The sequence below is a fragment of the Balaenoptera ricei genome, chromosome 4 (genome assembly GCF_028023285.1).
Source record: "Balaenoptera ricei isolate mBalRic1 chromosome 4, mBalRic1.hap2, whole genome shotgun sequence".
Classification (NCBI taxonomy): domain Eukaryota; kingdom Metazoa; phylum Chordata; class Mammalia; order Artiodactyla; family Balaenopteridae; genus Balaenoptera; species Balaenoptera ricei.
In genome coordinates, this window is record NC_082642.1 from 105,713,872 (window position 1) to 105,732,360 (window position 18,489).

General features: G+C 36.1%; 1 protein-coding gene across 1 annotated transcript in view; it reads right to left on the bottom strand.

Annotated features, from left to right (window-relative positions):
* Positions 1-18,489, bottom strand: part of LOC132365451 (T-cell receptor-associated transmembrane adapter 1) — a 33,933-nt gene that overhangs the window by 11,136 nt on the left and 4,308 nt on the right. The window contains exons 2-3 of the mRNA XM_059922179.1: positions 11,019-11,129; positions 3,248-3,284 (exon numbers count right to left, since the gene is read on the bottom strand). Coding sequence (XP_059778162.1) covers positions 3,248-3,284; positions 11,019-11,129 — 148 coding nt within the window. The remainder of the gene's footprint in view (positions 1-3,247; positions 3,285-11,018; positions 11,130-18,489) is intronic.

The following is an 18,489-nucleotide window of genomic DNA, read 5'->3' on the forward strand; positions in this document are numbered from 1 at the left end:
GGATATCAAAGATAGACCCTTGGTCCAAGAGAAAAGTGTAAACCCCAGCAATTTTTGTATAACTAGGGTTAGTATGGCTAGGGTTAGCTAAGAACCAGTAGTATTTCCTATGAGGGGGGAAGTTAATGGACTCTCAGGCAATGATATCTAACATTAAAATTTTATTCTCTTGATCAGTGTTCAAATGTCCTTCTAATGATGTCTACTTTTTTGTAAAGTCAGTTAAACACAGGAGCTTATATTGCCAGTGTTTTGGAGCCCTTGAAAAGAAGAGTCTTTTGTCAAAGTTTGGGGGAAAGGAGACTGGAAAGATCTGCCAGCATGAAGAATTCTAAACAAGATGGGGAAAGAAAACTAGAGCAGTGAAACAGAGCTAGGGGTACCCAAGAGGCAACCAAGAATAAGGTTTTTGGAACCTATAAGCACATTCTGGGGGATTCCCAAAAATACTTAGGTTAGGGACTGGACTTCTTGCATTCGCACAGGATTGGAGCTTGGATTATGGTTACTTGTACATTAAAACAAACAGAAGGCTGGAAAACATGGAGATACTTTGGTTCCAAGTGTGGCAGTGGTCACAGTGAGGGCCTCATCTGCATATCTACCTGGAAGTCTGAGGCACCAGGGAAGGCTACCCAAGAGTTCTATTGTCATCAGGATACTCAACCCTGGGAACAGGTGGAGAGGACAGCTGAGACTAAAAGTCTGTTCCAGGGCACCAGGTCAGTATATTTAGCAAAGAGGGGAAGTGAAGGGGGGTGGTTCTCAGCCTGCCAAACTAGAAATCCAAGAAATCATCTTAAGGTAGAAGAATAGCTGCGATGAGATATGTTTTGTGATAAAAGCACCTTTCAGTGCCACCCAGGAGAAGACCATGCAAAAGTCGCTGGGGATTTGTCCTAAGTCCTTGAGAGAGACTCTGAACACCGAAGAGCTATAATAAGCTTAGTGTAAATCTGAACTGCTTTCCTAAATTAAGGGGTAAATATAATTCAAATGGGTGGGAATTTTCTTAGACCTTCATTTTCACCTAATAAAACATTCAGCCTTTTTTTGTTTTGTTTTTTTAATCCGTCAGCTACCCTTGTAAGTACAGTATTATATTATAATCCATACTTTTCAGATGGTAAAATTCCACTTCAGCAATGCTCATTTTCCCAAGATTACAAAGCTGGTAATCGCAAGAGTGATTAACATCCAGAACTGTTTGTATCTCAAACCGATGATATTCTCACTGCATTATCCTCGTAACACAGATCAAAAGACAAGAATTGTGTAGAATTACGTTTAAAGGACAAATAAAGTGGCCCAGGGGTAAATACCAGGAAGTGTATATTTAACTTTCTATAAGATAGAGACGCTTTGCTGTCCTTAAAGTGACCATGTTCCTGACTTACTGATGCCGGAAGGCAGGGATTTGGGGAAGCAGGAAGATAAGACCAGAGAAGCAAATTTCTTTCCCCTCCAGCATAGCTTCCCACCTAAACCAATGCTGAGTAGGAGCAGGGGGACAGTGCAGCAGGGAACCCAGTGTGAGGGAAGCTTGCCTCCCTTCTACCCAGCCTCGAACCATCTAAGGACTGAGGAAGCATCCACAATTCTAGCCCTACCTAAGAAAGCTAGCCCTTATTTCCACTTGCTGTTTTAATGTTTATTTCTTAATAGCTGGAGATAGTTCATTTGTTTTTTTCTGAAGCCTCCATGCTCTCCTATAAAGGTGACTTTGGCTCCCAAACTACATAATCAGAGAAATAGCCAAGCTGTGAAGTACATACATAAACTTGTGAATTAATATGCCAGCCTCTTTTTAATAGATACAATCTGCATTGTATATTCAAATTTTGCCTAAATGGAGATTTATTACAATAGATAACAGATTATTAAATCCTTGAGGGAAGGATCACATCTTTTCATCTTTGTATCTCTGTTGTCTAAACAAATGCTTATTTGTTGAATGAATATTTATTGAAGGAACAGATGTTATAAAAGAACAAGCCTCCTTTCTGAATTTTCCCTGCAGCTAAGAGCCTGCTTGCTTTGAGATGGGTGTTTTACCAATTTCTCTTTCTGACGCTTCCCATCCTAACCCAAAAACCACCAACCCAGTCTTTGGTAGAACGATAATATCACAAGACTTTCTATCACCCTGCATCTTAACTGCCTTTCAAATGACAAGTATCAAATCAATTGTCAGATTAACTTCTACATGGTTATGTAGGATTCTTTTTGTCATATTTTTTGTTGTAACCAAATCAGCAAATCACTCTTGAAATGAACTAATGACTTAAATTATCTCATGTTATAGAATCCAATGTTAAAAACAGTCATAAAATATAGATTGTCTTTTTTGTGTGGGTCTGCCTGTAGCCCAGATCTGAATCTTCCAGAGACATTTCCACATGGAGAAGAATTTTTTTTTTAAAAAAGGACATTTTAGAGGCCAATAAAAAGCTTGCAGTCTTACCCTGTACAGTGAAAAAGCTCTGTATTTTGAAAGACCTTTTCAGCCTTTCAGTTTACCATTTCAAAAATGTCTTGAAGAATCCTCTAGGAAATTTTCTATATTTAGATTTTTTTAATCCCAAAAGAGAAATTTGCAATCTAATGACACATTTGGGTCAGAATATATTGTCCAAGAAAATGAAACTTCTTTACTATGCTTTATATTATAAACCTTCTTTAAAAAAAGTTTTATACTACACAAATTTATCTGCAACATGTTTAATAAGTATAAGCAATTAAGTTATGTTATATCTATAACTGCATATTATTTTAGAGTTATTTATTGGCAATACCCTTAAAAATGGCACAGCACAAATCATCCTTGTATAAGTATGTGTGCATACATATCTTAAATTGTATTAATATTGCCAGATTTCTTTCTACCTTAAATTCTTAAGGGCCACACAACTCTATATTTAATTAGACTACATTTTTACAACCTGAACTGAATCCTAATCTAGGATATCTTCTTCCAAAATTAATGAGGATTCTGTAGACACCAGGTTAGAGTTTCATTTTGTCCTTCATCCAGCTCTCTCACTGACTCAGGATGAGTAAGTAACTAGGGCAGATAATAATATTATAACTATTATTCTTCAGGTGGAAGTAAAAGTAATTAAAACTCACTTTTCATTTTATTTTAACCCAAGTGAAACATTCCTGAGCCAAACCTATAAGCAATATAACATTAGGTACTTCTCCTTATTCCTTGGGAATCATAATCTATGACTCATTTTCTACATACCTGGGAAAGTAGTCATCGGAGTACGTGTATATTTTATCTGAAAGATATTCAAAATAGACAAATTAAAAGAAATTTTGACGTACATGTCTTAAACCTTCTAGAGCATGCTGAGGGGAGCTTAGCCTCAATGTCAGTTAACATCTTTAATCAAGCCACTTGACCACCACTGTTTGAGCTAGGGATAAAGATATTCTCTGATTTGGGCCAATCAGGTTCTCTCTTGGTAATCTGGAATGAAAACACGGTGCAGCTTGGCAGTAATGCAGAGCCCAGCTGTGTGGCCATTTCATGCAGGGAAACGCCAAGCGGAGTACATTGGAAACCTGTCCCTGCCTTTTCTGTGGTTCCAGTCTGTTGTGGGGCCTGGCTATACGCTCTGCCTTCAGGTTCCACGAAACACCTCTGCTTCCTTCTGACAGATTTCCCTCTTTGCCCTTGCTGGTTTGGATAGTCTTTTCTTCCTTATCAAGAAAAAAAAAAAAGTCCCTAGAAGACACTTCTATTTATTTACTTATTTATCTAGTCTTGGAGTGCCCATTATCATTTCCTGGTATGTGACAACAACATCATAAAAATGATGTTCAGGAAGTTCCTCTGGTCATGATTACATTTCACCCACATGGTAAAAATAGAGAGGTAAGGAGAGATAAGGGTTCTAGAGGGAAGAAATCCAGAAAAGGTTGGCAACACAGTCTCTAAAAGTAATCAAAACAGTAGAATGGCTTTTAAGGGAAACAGTATGCTGGTCTGCAAAAACCAGACTGACCAGAGATTTGATGTAAGATTGTAAAATCATGGAAAAAATATGGGTCAAATCTCCAACTATCCACTGTTGAACCTTGGAGGTGGTGGTTCAAAGGCAAATGAAAGGAATTATTTGTACTTCAAATTAAATATGTGTATTCAAAATTGGAAATAAATAGTTTCAAGAAATTTTTAGAGAGGCAATAGTTAGAGGAAATTAAGAGAAATTCAGAGTTCAGTTTTAATAATTAAGATCAAAATTATGAAGAAGTGTGTATTACTGGTTTATCAATAAATTTTCTTTGAACTGAATAGTTGTATATAATATGATATTTATTACATTTTGATTGCATATTATTAAGCCTGGCATTAAATAAAAACCAAAATCTTGCAAAAGCTATCATATGAAAGTAAAGCCCAGTATTATCTAAGTCTCTGACAGTGACCCAGAGACAATAGCAATCAAATGGTGATCTTTCCGTCTTAACATTTGGAAAACACTGTGTGTTGGTAAGAAACTAACAAAAATGTTTCCCTATAATTGAGCAAGTCACCAAACAACTACAAAGACTATTTTTAGTTAGATTTATGTGCGACAAAATTGTTATTCTCCAGAGAGGTCATTAACTCTTAGAGAAACGTTATTAAATAATGTTTCAAACAAATTATTAAAATCACCACATTGGAGGGCGAAATGGATATGCCATGTGTCAATGTGTTTGGAAGAATTCTGTGAAGGACCAAATGCGGGAAGTTTTTGCAAAGCACAAACATCAAGCAGCTATGGGACCGAAAGTGATGAATCCCCTTTGGGATCTGTCAGAAATATGTTTCTTCTAGCCCACAGTAAATGTCTTACCATGGACTGCATCTAAAAGATGCAGCTGTTTTCAACAACCTTCAAACTAGTTTTGTGAATGTGAATGCAACATGGATGTTGGGAGAAGCCTAGAGAAGTCTACTGTTGCATAGTAGCCACAAGTTAATGGGAGCCCAGCAAAATCAGAAAGCTTGAGAAATGTAAAAAATATCAATACGCATCGGAATAAAAATTAGTCAACATAGATTAGAAAATTGTTAACTGGAAAATATAAAGTATGTATTGATTTCTTTTTATATGAAGTACATGTTTATACTCAGGTCATTAATTATTATTCAAATTTGTCTGGAATTAAAGTGCATGCACAAGAATTTAGTCCACCTGTAGCCTGAGGTATCATGGAACAAATTCAGGGTTAGGAATCAGAAGACACTGGATTTGGGTACCAGCTCTTCAATGCATTTCATTGCAAATGAACATGAAAATCATTGTAAAACTCTGATCTTAGTTTATCAATAAAGTAGTGTTAATAATGCCTATATCATGGAGTAGATGTGGAAGATAAATGAAATAATTTACGTAAAAACATTTTAGAAAGTGACAAAGTTGGGTATCAATATTATATTTTCTAAATCCATATCCTGCAGCAAGCCACGTTTAATTGTGCTGATTTGAATTGCGAAGATTCTTCATTAAATGGATTAGCTGAAAAGTAGTTGATATAATTTAAATGCTATTTGAAAGATAAAAGAATTATAAGTAAAGCTTGATTTGAAATGAAATAATCAAATCTCACCTTTAGCAAGAAGATTTTCACCAATTGAGTAGTAAATTCAAAGAAAAGATAAAAACAAACAAAAAATAGCGACAGTACTTAAATAGAATAAAAAAAACTAGGTATGGAGTAAAAATGTTTCTCCAAACAGACCAATAGTTCTTAAAGATAATGTGGATTTTCCAACTGGAGGTGCTTAGAGTATGAATGACGGTGCCTGGAAAATACACTGCTGTAATATGTAAAAGGATAGTTCTATAGAAGGAAAAGGAAAATGTAGTTCGATGTATTAGCAGCAGAGAAAAGCAAATAAATAAATAAATACATAAAAGATTTAGACCGAAAAGCTTTGTGTGAAAAAGGAAAGAGAAACAACTATATAAAGGCTACTTAGGTGGAAGGCAAGGGAACTAAAACAATGTGAAGAAGGAGAAAATAAGTCATGGGTAAAGGATATTATACATCAAAACCAACTGTATTGAAGAAGCACCCTGAAAGGGAACCTTAAAAGTTCAAAGTCACCACATCACACTACTCTTAAAATTTAAACATATAATCTGGAGTGGGACAATCAATACTTGCGTGGTTTTAGTTTTACAATACTTACCATAAGAAGCGTGATAGAATACGATCTCTTTCAAAAGAGGTGTACAGTCAAAGGTTTAGAGGTTACGGCAAAGAAGAAAAGTCAGCAAGCTCAGGCTCCCGAAAAGAGCTTGCTCTGTCATCAGGCCTTATAGGTTTATTTAAAAGTAAATGGCATGATTTAAAACCTACTTAAACATTTCAGTTATATTTAATAAAATCAAACTCAGTTTTTCTTTTATTATAAAGCAGTTATGTTTGCAAGACTCTGTGTGAGAAAAGCTAGGTGAGTTTTCATAATCCTCTCTTGTGATTCAGATAAAAACACTGTGGTCAGGTTCATGGTTGAAAGGGTGTGAGCTAACATTTTCTTTTATGTTTTCCCCTTTACAGTGTTCACTCTTCCATGTGCGATACATAACAACAAGAAACAAGAACACATGGTTTAAACTCCATAATACAAATTTTATGATGCATTTTTAATGTGAAATATGTGCCATAATTTTCTAGCAAAGAGGAGATACACTGATAGGACTTTGATGTATGAGCGAACCATGCAGTTCTTTATCCTTCTCAAAACAGAGAAGAAAAATTAGATAAAGAATATTTTGGGGACTTAAAGGAAGAAAAAGTGAATGCCTTCCTATCAGAAAAGAAATAAATATAATCCTACTAAAGAACAGATTCGGACAAAGAATCACATAAAAATGAAAGATTTATTTTGGGGAAAGGGAGGACTCCATTTCAAAGCTTCTACCTAGCCCTGCTACAGAAAACATCAAGGAGAGGCTTATCTTGTCTATCTGATTGAATGTGTAGATACTGCATTGTTGCTGGGATAGAGATTTTCTTTTATAAGCTATTTAATACACCTGCAAAACTTACTCACTGACTGTTTGACAAGGTGGAGTCATATCTTGCAAGTTTCTTAGCCACAAAGAATAGCACAAAGATGTAGAAATAAAAAGTTAACATAAGGCCAGATGCAGGGGCATTGTGTACACAGACCAAGGGGCAGAAAAGCTGGCTAATATGATGCAATCTCTTCTAGTCTGTCTGTCCAGGAGAAACAAAGCAGTGAGGAGTCTTCAGGAGGACTGAAAAGGAGTCTTCAGGAGGACTGAAAAGGAGTCAAACAGTTTGCAGAGCTAGTCCCAAATCCACTTGGAATCTCTGGGTGAGAAAGAAAGACAGTGCCGTTTGCTCATATGAGGTAGAAAGGATGGGTCATTAGTAATACTTGAGTGGTTGGGAATGGGCTGCAGAGAGAAAAAGGGGAGATGGGATAAGAACAAAGGGCCTTATTTGGCAACAACAAACACTGTTCCAAGGCTAATCTTAAATTTGCACATCTATAAAGTGCAAGACTCAGGGTAATGTGCTCCGCCTAAGGAGTAAAGATCGAGTAAAGTCTCAGTCTTTTTTTGTTTTTTTCTGGATCCATGAGCTCGGGGGTGAGCCTACCCATGACCCAACCCAAGTCCCGGTGATGGAAGTGGGTGGTACCATAATTCCTAGCAGATTGCAGGTCTAGGGGATTGGAGGTGGGGTGGGGTGTGGGGGAAAGAGGGTGCCCTAAAAGGATGGGAAGGTGCACATGAGGGTATGAGATAACACTCCATCCCTATACTTGACCCAGTGCTGAAACTTGTGACTCCCCTGCTGGAGACTTCATCCTGCCTGGAGTAGTCAGACAGAGTCTGTTGGACCTGGCTCAGACCTGGGTAAGGGCGTAGTGTCTTTGGCTGGTGGGGGTGATGGCGCAGTGCAGCAGTGAGGGGCCTGAGCATCAGGGGGCTGTGGTGGAGACTGGAGCACTCTGGCATGTCTCCACTCCCCTCTCTCTAGGTGTCCTTTTCTCCCCCTCCCACTGGCGTCTCTGTCTTTTTCACCATCCTTAGAAAGGGAGAGGCAGGGCTCTGCAGCAGGGCAATCCACCGGGCTCATATGCATCTGTAGGGCTTAAGATCACCATGAAGGAGTCGGTGAGGGTACAGAAGAGGGATGTGTTGGAGAAGTCTTTAGCTCTTTACTGCTCAGATAAATTAATTTGAGACAGACTAATATTTAGAACCAACTCCATGGAAGCCTACAGAAAACTCTCTAAAATGAACCTGTATGTGACTTGAACACAACCGTTATCACTAAAACTCAGGTTATTGTACAGACATGTTAAATAATAAAGAGACGGGGGCAGGAAATGGGATGAGAGCTGGAGAGGGCTTAGAGAGTTTAGTCACGGTGGGAGGGGTGAAAAAGCCAGAGAAACTAATGTTCACTGAAATGTTCACTGAAATAACAGACATTAAAATTAAATGAAGCCACAGTAAACCTCTAACAAACATTTGTGGAAGGAGCGAAAGAAGGAAGCACCAGGGCCACCAGGAACAGTGACGTGGGCTGTACCCTGTCCAGGACCCACCTACTAAATCCTCAGCACTGTGCTAAGGTATCTACATACTTCTCACAAGAACTCTATGGTCTAGATAGTATTTTCCACATTTTGTAGATAAGGAATCTGAAAGTCAGAGAAGTTACGTTCCTCAGACAAGTTCTCCCAGGTAGATATTGAAAACAGAGTTCTAATACAGGTCAGCTTGACTTCAAAAGCCATGATTTTAAAAACAATTGAGGGAACTGAAATTGATTTTTAAAAGTACATCAATAAATGTAATTCACAATTTCCTGTTTTTTTGAAGCGTTCTTTCCCACTCTGTTGATTTTAGGCAATAGAGTCAGGTATAGCATGCCTAGGTTTGTACAATTAGAAAGAAGGAAAAAAAAAATCTGTCTTTGTAAAAAAAAAAGAAAGAAAAGCCTGCTTTTTTTTAGTTAGGCAACTGTCTTTTAACAGTGGTCAACTAATCATCACAAGCAAATAACTCCCCCCAAAAGTTTGTATGGTAGCAAAACGGTATGAATATGGGTAAATAAATTACAATACACAAACAACCAAAAATGAGAATTGGAAAACCTATTCGCCTTGTGTTGTAATAGACTGGTACAGCCAAATAGTTCTGGGCAGAAGTAATAGGTCAGTAAAATTAGACCAGCCCTGATCTTGATCACATTGATAAAAAGTGATTCTAAACATACATATTCACCACAATTCAATGCAATCATAGGGCTGAAGAAAAGGACTATTTAGGTTGAAAGTAAATAGGTCAAATTTGCTAAATAAAATTTAGGTTAAACAGTTAGGTTTATGTTGAACATAAAACCACTTGTTCCCTGGTCCCATACAAATCTCCAGAGGATTTCAGCCAGAATCAAGGAAGAGTGAAGTACTCGCTCAGATAATTATTCTTGTCCTGGTTCCCACCTTAAATTATTTCATCTCTTACAGCTCTCAATTCACTTTTTACTAATTCAGGTGACAATATTATCTGCATTCATAAAATGTTTTAATAAAAAAATTGAAAGGTAGTCATCTTAAGCTATTATACAAAGAAAAGTGCTACCCTTAGCTCTCTTCTTCCTACAAAGGAAGGAAACTTTTTAGAAGATGTCTGATGGGTCATCTTGCACTGACATATAAAGTTTGTTAGTCTGAAACACATTTGAAAATAAAAAATAACTACTGAAATCATTGCTAATGAAAATGTGTTGCTTACCTGGAATTTCATCTTCGGCATAGAAATGATATAATAGAGAGCCTAAAAGAGTGTTGGGTTTCTGGCTGAGGACATTTGGTAAACAGTGCAAAAGTAGCATGTGCTGGTGGAAACGGTTTTAAACAGATAATTAGAAAAACTGAGCATTTATCCTTGATTGTGGTATTGAATAGATGTGAGACCTCAGCCATGTCACTTCATTTGCTAGTGTCTCTCATCTTTTTTTTTTCAAATCTGTATGACAATAATGCCTTCTTCATACCTTACATTAGCGTTATCAACACTTAAGACACTCTTAAGCGGATCAAGGACTCTCTCTGGAATCTGACCATTGTTCTAATTTAGCTTCATGTACTTTTTCTTAGACACATGTACCTAACTTAGTTTTGTTAACTTTGCTTTATTTATTTTCATCTGTTTAAAGAAAATGTATTTACCTTTTCTTTTCTATTTGTTTACCACTTAAATGTCCTGCCCCCAAGAGTTTTTTGGTTCTAGAATATTAAGAGCACTCCAAGAAATAGCTGAACTTTCATTCCTCCATTCATCCATCATTGTATTCAGCATGCATACCTATGTTGAGTGCCTACAGTGTGCAAATATTGTGCCACTTGATGGGCACCACACTAATTCAATCATGGCACAAGAGGGTGAAAGCCACGTGGTTAAAACTTCTGCCCAGCTTAATGGAAAGAAAAGCTGTCGGTGGCAGATCCTAGACCTTGAGAGCGTTTGATAAAAAGCCCATGGTTCAGTCTATTGCTTTTCCAGTTCCCTTCTGATCCCAACCAAGCCTGCTGCACTCTAGAGGCCCTGACTGATGCTGAGAAGTTTGAATAGACTTGAGTGGAACCTTAAAGACCTAGTCTTCACTCGTCTCATCACACACCAGAGGGAACCTTTACAGATGCTCCAGAATAGGCTACAATTTCATGAGTTGTTCAACTGGAGGAGGAAGATGGAAAAATACATTTTCCCAGGATAATCCCTTCCTACTCTATACCCTCTAGTAGAGATAAAGCTAAAATTGGGAGTCTGTTTACATTTCTAACATGATTACATGTTTAAATTAAGAGAACCCTCAGCATGAAAAAAATGTACCAAATAGATTTTCTACAGATAAAAATATCTTATTGAATAACATTTCATAAAATCGTCTTATTCTGTAGGTTTTCCAGTGACTCAGTCTCCACTCAAGCAGGTTTCATATGGCTATTTCTGAAAGTGTCTTACCTTGTCGCTGCTTTTCCACATAGTGGGAAATGTTGAAGATAAGCGATATAGTCAGAGCTAAACCCAAGAAGGCTAGAATTGCCCAGACATAAAACTGGCATTCAGAGTTTTCTGTGAACAGAAGCAAACACACGCTTAATATAGTAGCTGCTTACTCATTTGTTTTGAACTAGGTATTCCCACAATTAAAACCACTGTGTTTATTCACAACAAAGGACAAATCTCTGTCAAGAAATTAGTTAGCATTGACAGCCAAAGGCTTTTTACAGATTTCAAAATGGGTATTCAAATTCCCACCTAGGTAAAAGGAAGCAAGTGTCCCACATTCTTGTAAAGATGAAATGGAAGACATTTTTAGTCTAGCTACTAAGATTTGACAAATAGTGACAGGTTATAAAAACTTTGGTTCAAAATTAAGAACTTCCAAATTATGCAGAGTCATAATAGGCTATACTTTTCCCCTTTCTTTAATCCTTTGTCTGTAGTCATATTGAATACATGCTTTCATTATTATGGAGAATCACTTATCATCACCTTCTATTAATCCCAGTACTGTAGGACACTGTGTGTTGGGATAAAACAATAATACTGGAATAATAGTAACCCAGTTTTGTCAAGACTGGCCATAAGGAGTTTTCTCATACTATTTAGATCTCCATGAGCAGATAATGGAAGGTTGATTCTGCTCTTCCCCTCTGCGAAGGCCTCTTTTTTCATTCCTGAGATGTAAAGGGGGTTTTGTGGGATATTGCCTGTCAGTTGCCCTTGATTATCTATGGCAATCTTTACACATATATGAGTGACTACTAAGATATTTAGCCTAATTACAAATATATTTGTAAATATATTATAAAATATGAGATATAGTTACATACATATATAAAATTCGGCTAATTATCTTAGGAGTCATGTACCCATGTGAATACTGACCCCAGAAAAATAACTTGTGATTGTATAATAATACTATATATTTATGTATTCAGTCAGTATGTCTTCTGTGCCAGGAACTATGTCCTATATTAGGGAATCAAAGGTAAAGAAAACAGAATCTTTGCCCTCAAGGAACTCTGTTTAGTTGGGGATGTGAATGTGTGAGCACATAATTAGAAATGCAATGTGAAAATAGCTACAATAGAGATTATGTTCCTTCATAGTCCCAACTCTCTCTCTGTGACTGCCTAGAACATTTTAAGCCCTTTCAAAGAAATCCAAATACGTTAAACACAATAAGCAGAAGAGGCAAAATCTTAATAGGAGGGAAATTAGTTTTACTTCCCTAGCCTGTCTTTAAACCATCAAATAAAGACTCCCTAAATCCAGATGTTCTTTGTGTTGCTCTATTTTACTTATTTTCTGAATCTCAGATTTGACATTTGAGTTGTTAATTTTCTTTGAATTATTGACATTGCAGTGGTCGTTGAACTGCCCTCTATGTATTTGAGTTGCTTTATTTATTTATTGGCATCATTTATTTTTAAATGAGCATAGTTAGGCATAGTGGTGATTAAATATATAAAATATATATTTATTTATGATATAGATGTACATATACATATATGCATATAATTTGCATATCACTTATTCATCTATACATTGCTTTTGTTTGAACTAGTTTGTGTCTCTTTTAACACCAGAAACTCTGTCTACTAATGTCTGCTACCTCCTTAATTTTGTACCATGTAGTTAGATGTTCAAAATTCTATATGCTCCACAGAGAATAGGACCATTTCTGCCTTCTACTCTGCTGTGCCAGACATATACTACAGGATTTATAAAAATTTTTCAAGAATTAATAAATGGGAAAAGTTAACTGATAATGGTAGTGAAATGAGTGGTTTTATTTTCTTTAAGGGAATTTTTATATTTCATGAAGTATAAGAAAACTGAGAAGACTTGAGCAGTCTTTTATCTTCTGCAATAGAGCTACCAATTAATTTGGTTAAAAACACTAACATTTGGAGGCGCCTAATTTATTCATCATGAACATAATCCCATAAATACTTATAGAATTCTATAATATAATAAACTATTTTAAATATATTAAAAATTCTAGTTATATGATACTGCATATATTTTTAGATTTGATTTTTATGTCTAATTGTTTATTTAAAAAACAAGTGCCTGCTGAGTATAAATTTAAAAAATTCCAGCCACCAAATATAGAATAACATTTAAGGTCCTCTATTAAAACATAAATGGGACACTAATATTACACTTATTAGCCTTTTTTTTAAAAACTTACCACTGTGTTTGGGGGATTTTTACCATGTTAGTATGTTATTTTTAGTGGTTGCATAGAATTTCATAGTGTTACTGTAATATAATTTATATACCCAATTCTCTAAGACGGACATTCTGATTTTTAAAATATTTTTCTTACAAACAATAACGCAAGAAACTCCATTGGATAGACATTTTCCATGTATGTGGACTTATCTGGAGAAAGGTTCCTGGGAGTAAAATTGCTGGGTTAAAGCAAATTTTTAAGGCAAACTTTCAGAGCTCGATTGTTCCCCACCTCCTGTTGATAATAACCCCTTTCAGGTGGTTGATTTAACTATCATGGTGAACAATCAGGCCAGCAAGCTGTCTCACTTGCCAGATGGGTCTCAGTTTCCCTCTTTGCTGTCACAATATAGGGTTATTAATTTCTGATTTCTGTTATTAAAGTAATGATTAAATAAATGATTCTATTATTAAAGAGTTTTCTTCTTTTCTTTTCCTTGTGTATGTCCCTTAAGGACCCACAGTCTAGATACGGTTCTAAGTTCATTCACATTTTAAAGCAATTTGAGTGCACACACTATATTTTCTATTGTGGTATGTTACAACTATCATTTTAGGTTATTCACTCAGCCAAATGTAGACTCTCATCACTCACCCTCTACAGTCAGTGTTTGGTGACACTGAAATAAATGAACTTTAATTGCTACAAAGAGGCCAGACTTATTATACACATCATGCATGTTCAAAGTTAAAAACAATTAGTAAACTCAGATAAGCAAAACAAAAAGATAAGAATCAACTCTAACCCTACTATCAAGAGACAATCACCGTGAACACCTTGGTTAATACACTTCCAAACTTATTATTATTTTCTGTGTAGAAGTTGTTATGGTCGGAGGCATAGGATTTAGTTATACTGACTATACTGTTATTTACATTTCCCCTGATAATTTTATAGCATGCGTCTTTTCCTATAAGCAAAATATTCTCCCATTTCTTTTAGCTGCCGTCTATTCCACTGTATGGATTTTCCATAATTTATTTAATCAATCCCTTATTGTTAGACATTTAAGTTGCTTCTAATTTTTAGTTATATAAGACATCTTGTGATGACTAGCTTTAGCTAAAACTATACACCCAACCTTAATTTTTTTTAAGGTAAAAATTCCTGAAGGTGAATTGCTGGATCAAAGGACATGTACATCTCAAAGAATTTTGGTGTCTTGAAGGCCAATATTTTAAAACACAATACTAAGCAGACCCTGCTCAGGTCAATTTGGCCTCTGTTCCTATTAGTTCAATTGGCCCTGACTTTATGTTTATGGCTCTTTCCATCAATCCTTGCTCCATCAAACACCACTCTTAACCCAGCTACTGTCTTTACACACACGATCCCCATACACTCTTCTCTTCCATGGTTTCTGGAGAAAGTTGTCCCTTTGTTTTTTCTTTGGAGCCTGTGACATAGGTCCTTCAGGAGAAGGTACCTGCTGCTATCTCTGCCCTAAACATAGAGGATGTAACACTTTTCTTTCCTTACCATGAGTAATTTCCACAAAATGTTACTTTAAGTTTCCTGCCTGTCTTTTAGGGCTTACCTACTATATCCACCCAATAATATATCATGTTCCAATCATTCTGAAGCACTTGCAATTTTCAGTAGATACCATACTTACCATTTCATGCCTTTATGTCTGTATATTTGCCCCTTTTCCTGAAATACTTTCCCCCTTGTCCATCTGACAAACTTCTAGTCATCCTTCAAAAGTACCTTCTTTCTGAAGCACTCACTCAGTAGACTGTGAGCTACCCAAAGGGCAGAAAGAATGATTTATTGATCTTTATCTTCATTCTTTAATTTCCTCATTGTACCTATTGTTATGGGTATTCATTAAGACATATAATGAAATTTGTAGAACAGCATTTCTCACTAATAGATGCTCAATAAATGGTAGCTATTGTTATTATTTTTATCTTACTACTAGTAAGACTCCCACTATTATTTCTGCAACCTATTCAGCAGAAAGTAGGTGCTCGCTAAACATGTGCCAACTAAGTAAATGAAGAGTGGATGAAGAAGGATAAATGTAATAACCAGGGCCAACAGAAAGGTTCTGATCAAGTGTGACATCTAGACACATCCACAACCCAGGAAAAGACCAAGTGAAGATTCTGCTACATTTGTCTCTAGTACTATTGAGAAAGGACCTATCTATCTCCCAGCGGCTGGAAAACCGATCCCTGTGAGAAGAGTACTCGCTGTAGCTTTGGTGAAACTACTCATCAACCACAGCCTAATTCTCTCTGCCCAGAATCTATATTGCCAAAAAAAATCTAATGATTATTATTTGTTTCCTAGGAAACGATATAAGGAAGTTGGAGCTAACAGCTAGCTATCTGATTAGATTTATAGGGGTGGTAACAACTATAAAGGTAAATTTTTATTTTCTTGTTTAGAAAAACCAGTCTTTGAGACGTTTGATTAGTGTCATTAAAATCTCCAGAGAAAGAAATTTAGAAAATACCACTAGCTGAGCTAAGCTGTGAACTCTGTTGCAACTCTAGGACATATATGCTTGCATAAAACTGGGATGCTTGCATAAAACGTAAGAGTCAGGGTGAGTAGAAACAATCTCTTCACAGACCACATTATAACTTTGAGAAGCATGAAATGGGGATGTGCTTCCATTCTCTTTTCTTCAACCTTTACCTTAAAGACCTAATATGTTTGTTTTTACATATTAAATGCACACTCTCCTACTATGAGAACAGAAAAATGGATGTTTTCCTATATGCTGACAACATGGTTCTACCTGCATAAACCAAGAGTAACCTCATGAAATTGTTGCTTTGTCTAGCCATTGTCAGAGAGAGAATGACTGAAGATTAACAACTGCACTTAAAATTCAAATTATTGTTTTTGGCAGGTGTTCTTTATTATTTCTTTTTATTTTCAGCCTAGAAATTATATACCATAATATAAAGTAGTATAGTATAACTTATCTAAGAACACAACACATTGACCAAAAAGCGGCACTGCTTAAAATTAAGAATTTGATGGATGTTTTGATAATTTACCTTTAGCCAAATTGGGTGACTTGTAACCTTGCTTTAGAAATAGTCCAGTCTAGAATTATTGCATCAAATCCCCATGACATATTTTAGGAATTTGATCATTCATTTATACACATGCTTAAACGGTGCAAAACTGATTTTGGAAGGAGATTTATGACCCTCCCTGTAGGTTTTCCCTGGATCAACCTCTGAATGGTGGCTTCGATGATTTCTGTACTGGGACATGTGCCAGTTATGTTCCCAAGATTTCTTAAGAGAATATCAAACTTGCTTCCATCTCAGCTGATGACCTGCCTAAAATAGCAACAGAGAACTAAACTTCAGGTTGTAGTCAGAAAATAAAAATTAACTCTCTGTTGCTCTTTTTGTTCTCTTCCATTTCTATGTTTTCTGTCTTTGTTATCACAGCAAAATAAAACTCCTTTCAAGAAAAAGAACCAACCGTACGAAACTTGCTGTTGAATTTATTAATTATAGAGATGTTATGGACTAGAAGATATTGTTTAATACATCACTTGGTATCAGGTATATGAAGCTGAGGATCTCCTCAAGAACAGGTACATTTTTACTCTTATAATCCATGTCTGTCTGGCCTTGTGTATCATCTGACACACACTCTATCTTAACTAAATCTCTAGGAATTATATGCTACTCATATTTGTGAACTAATCGTACACCTTGCTCCTTATTTTCTCTTTGTGTTGATTTATTTGGTTGTCCTTTATACTGTTCTGTGTACTTCTAATACCACTCTTTCTGGGGGAAGGGTAAGAGAGCAAATAAATACATAGAAAATTATAACAAATCTCTAGAATTTATTACCCTTGGGAGAACTAATAAAATCAATCTCCTTTGTACTTAGTTTTTTTCCATTTCTCACAGCATCTAGTATTTAGTATATACTGTGGTTTGGGTAAATAAAATATAGCACAGTATAAAAAGGTGTACTTCAGGACTTCCCTGGTGGTCCAGTGGTTAAGAATCCACCTTCCAATGCAGGGAACGCTGGATCAATCCCTGGTCAAGGAACTAAGATCCCACATGCTGTGGGACAACTAAGCCTGTGCGCCACAACTACTGAGCCTGCGCACCACAACTAGAGAGAAGCCCGCGTGCTACAATGAAAGATCTCTCATTGCCACAGTGAAGATCCCGCATGCCACAACTAAGACCTGACACAGCCAAATAAATAAATAAATATTAAAAAAATAAAAAGTTGTACTTCAAGGCAGTAAGCAGAAAGCCCTAATTTCATTTTAAAAATTACACTAATTCTAGCTAGAAATTATCCTATCATTCGCAAAAATTATATTTAAATTAGAAATTTTCCTTTCTCCTTTTTAATTAAAGGGTGCATTGAAAAGTTGTATTAATCCATTAATTGCTACAAGAAGATAATTTTTCTCTCAGCTACAAAGAAATAACCAAACCAATACCACAAGACTACACTTACACGAAAGACTTTAGGAAAGTCCTAATAATTTTCATGAAATATGACAGCAACTCCAAGGTAAGAACATGGACCACACTGCACATTCCTTTAGGGCTGGGTTTTGTCTTTGCTGTAACAGTAAATTTGTTTTACATAATCAGTTGGAGGCCTTTTAAAACACAGGCTAAAGTCTAACGTGTGGGGTTTGGTTTAGCATGGTCTCCAGTTTTCCTCTCTTTTTAGGAGTCTATGATTCCTTTCTAACCCTTCTGCTTTCCAAGATATTTTTCTTTTGTAATGTGATCTGAGTTACAAATAGGAAGATTTTCATTTAGAAGCTTTGTATTTCATCACATTCTTGGAATCTTTCATAATTTGTTCATTGACAACAATAAATGCCCCCATTTTGATAAACGAAACAAAACACACAGAGATAAGACGATATTGAATAGCTAAATGATGGAGACTTTCAACTTGAATGGTAGATTTGTGTAAATGTTCACATACACACACTCACACACATACTTTGTACCTCCCCTTACCCAGTTACTTTCCATATATAGTATGGAAAGTACTCTAGCCCCATGTAGGTATCTATTCAATACAGACAGTCCCTCTTATAATACTGCGTGTGCAAAGTACCTAAAACTTCTTGCCCGACAAATGCAATCTTTAGTATCATTATTCATTAATTGCAATTACTTTCATTTACACAGCTTTTATCATTTTAAAAAGAAC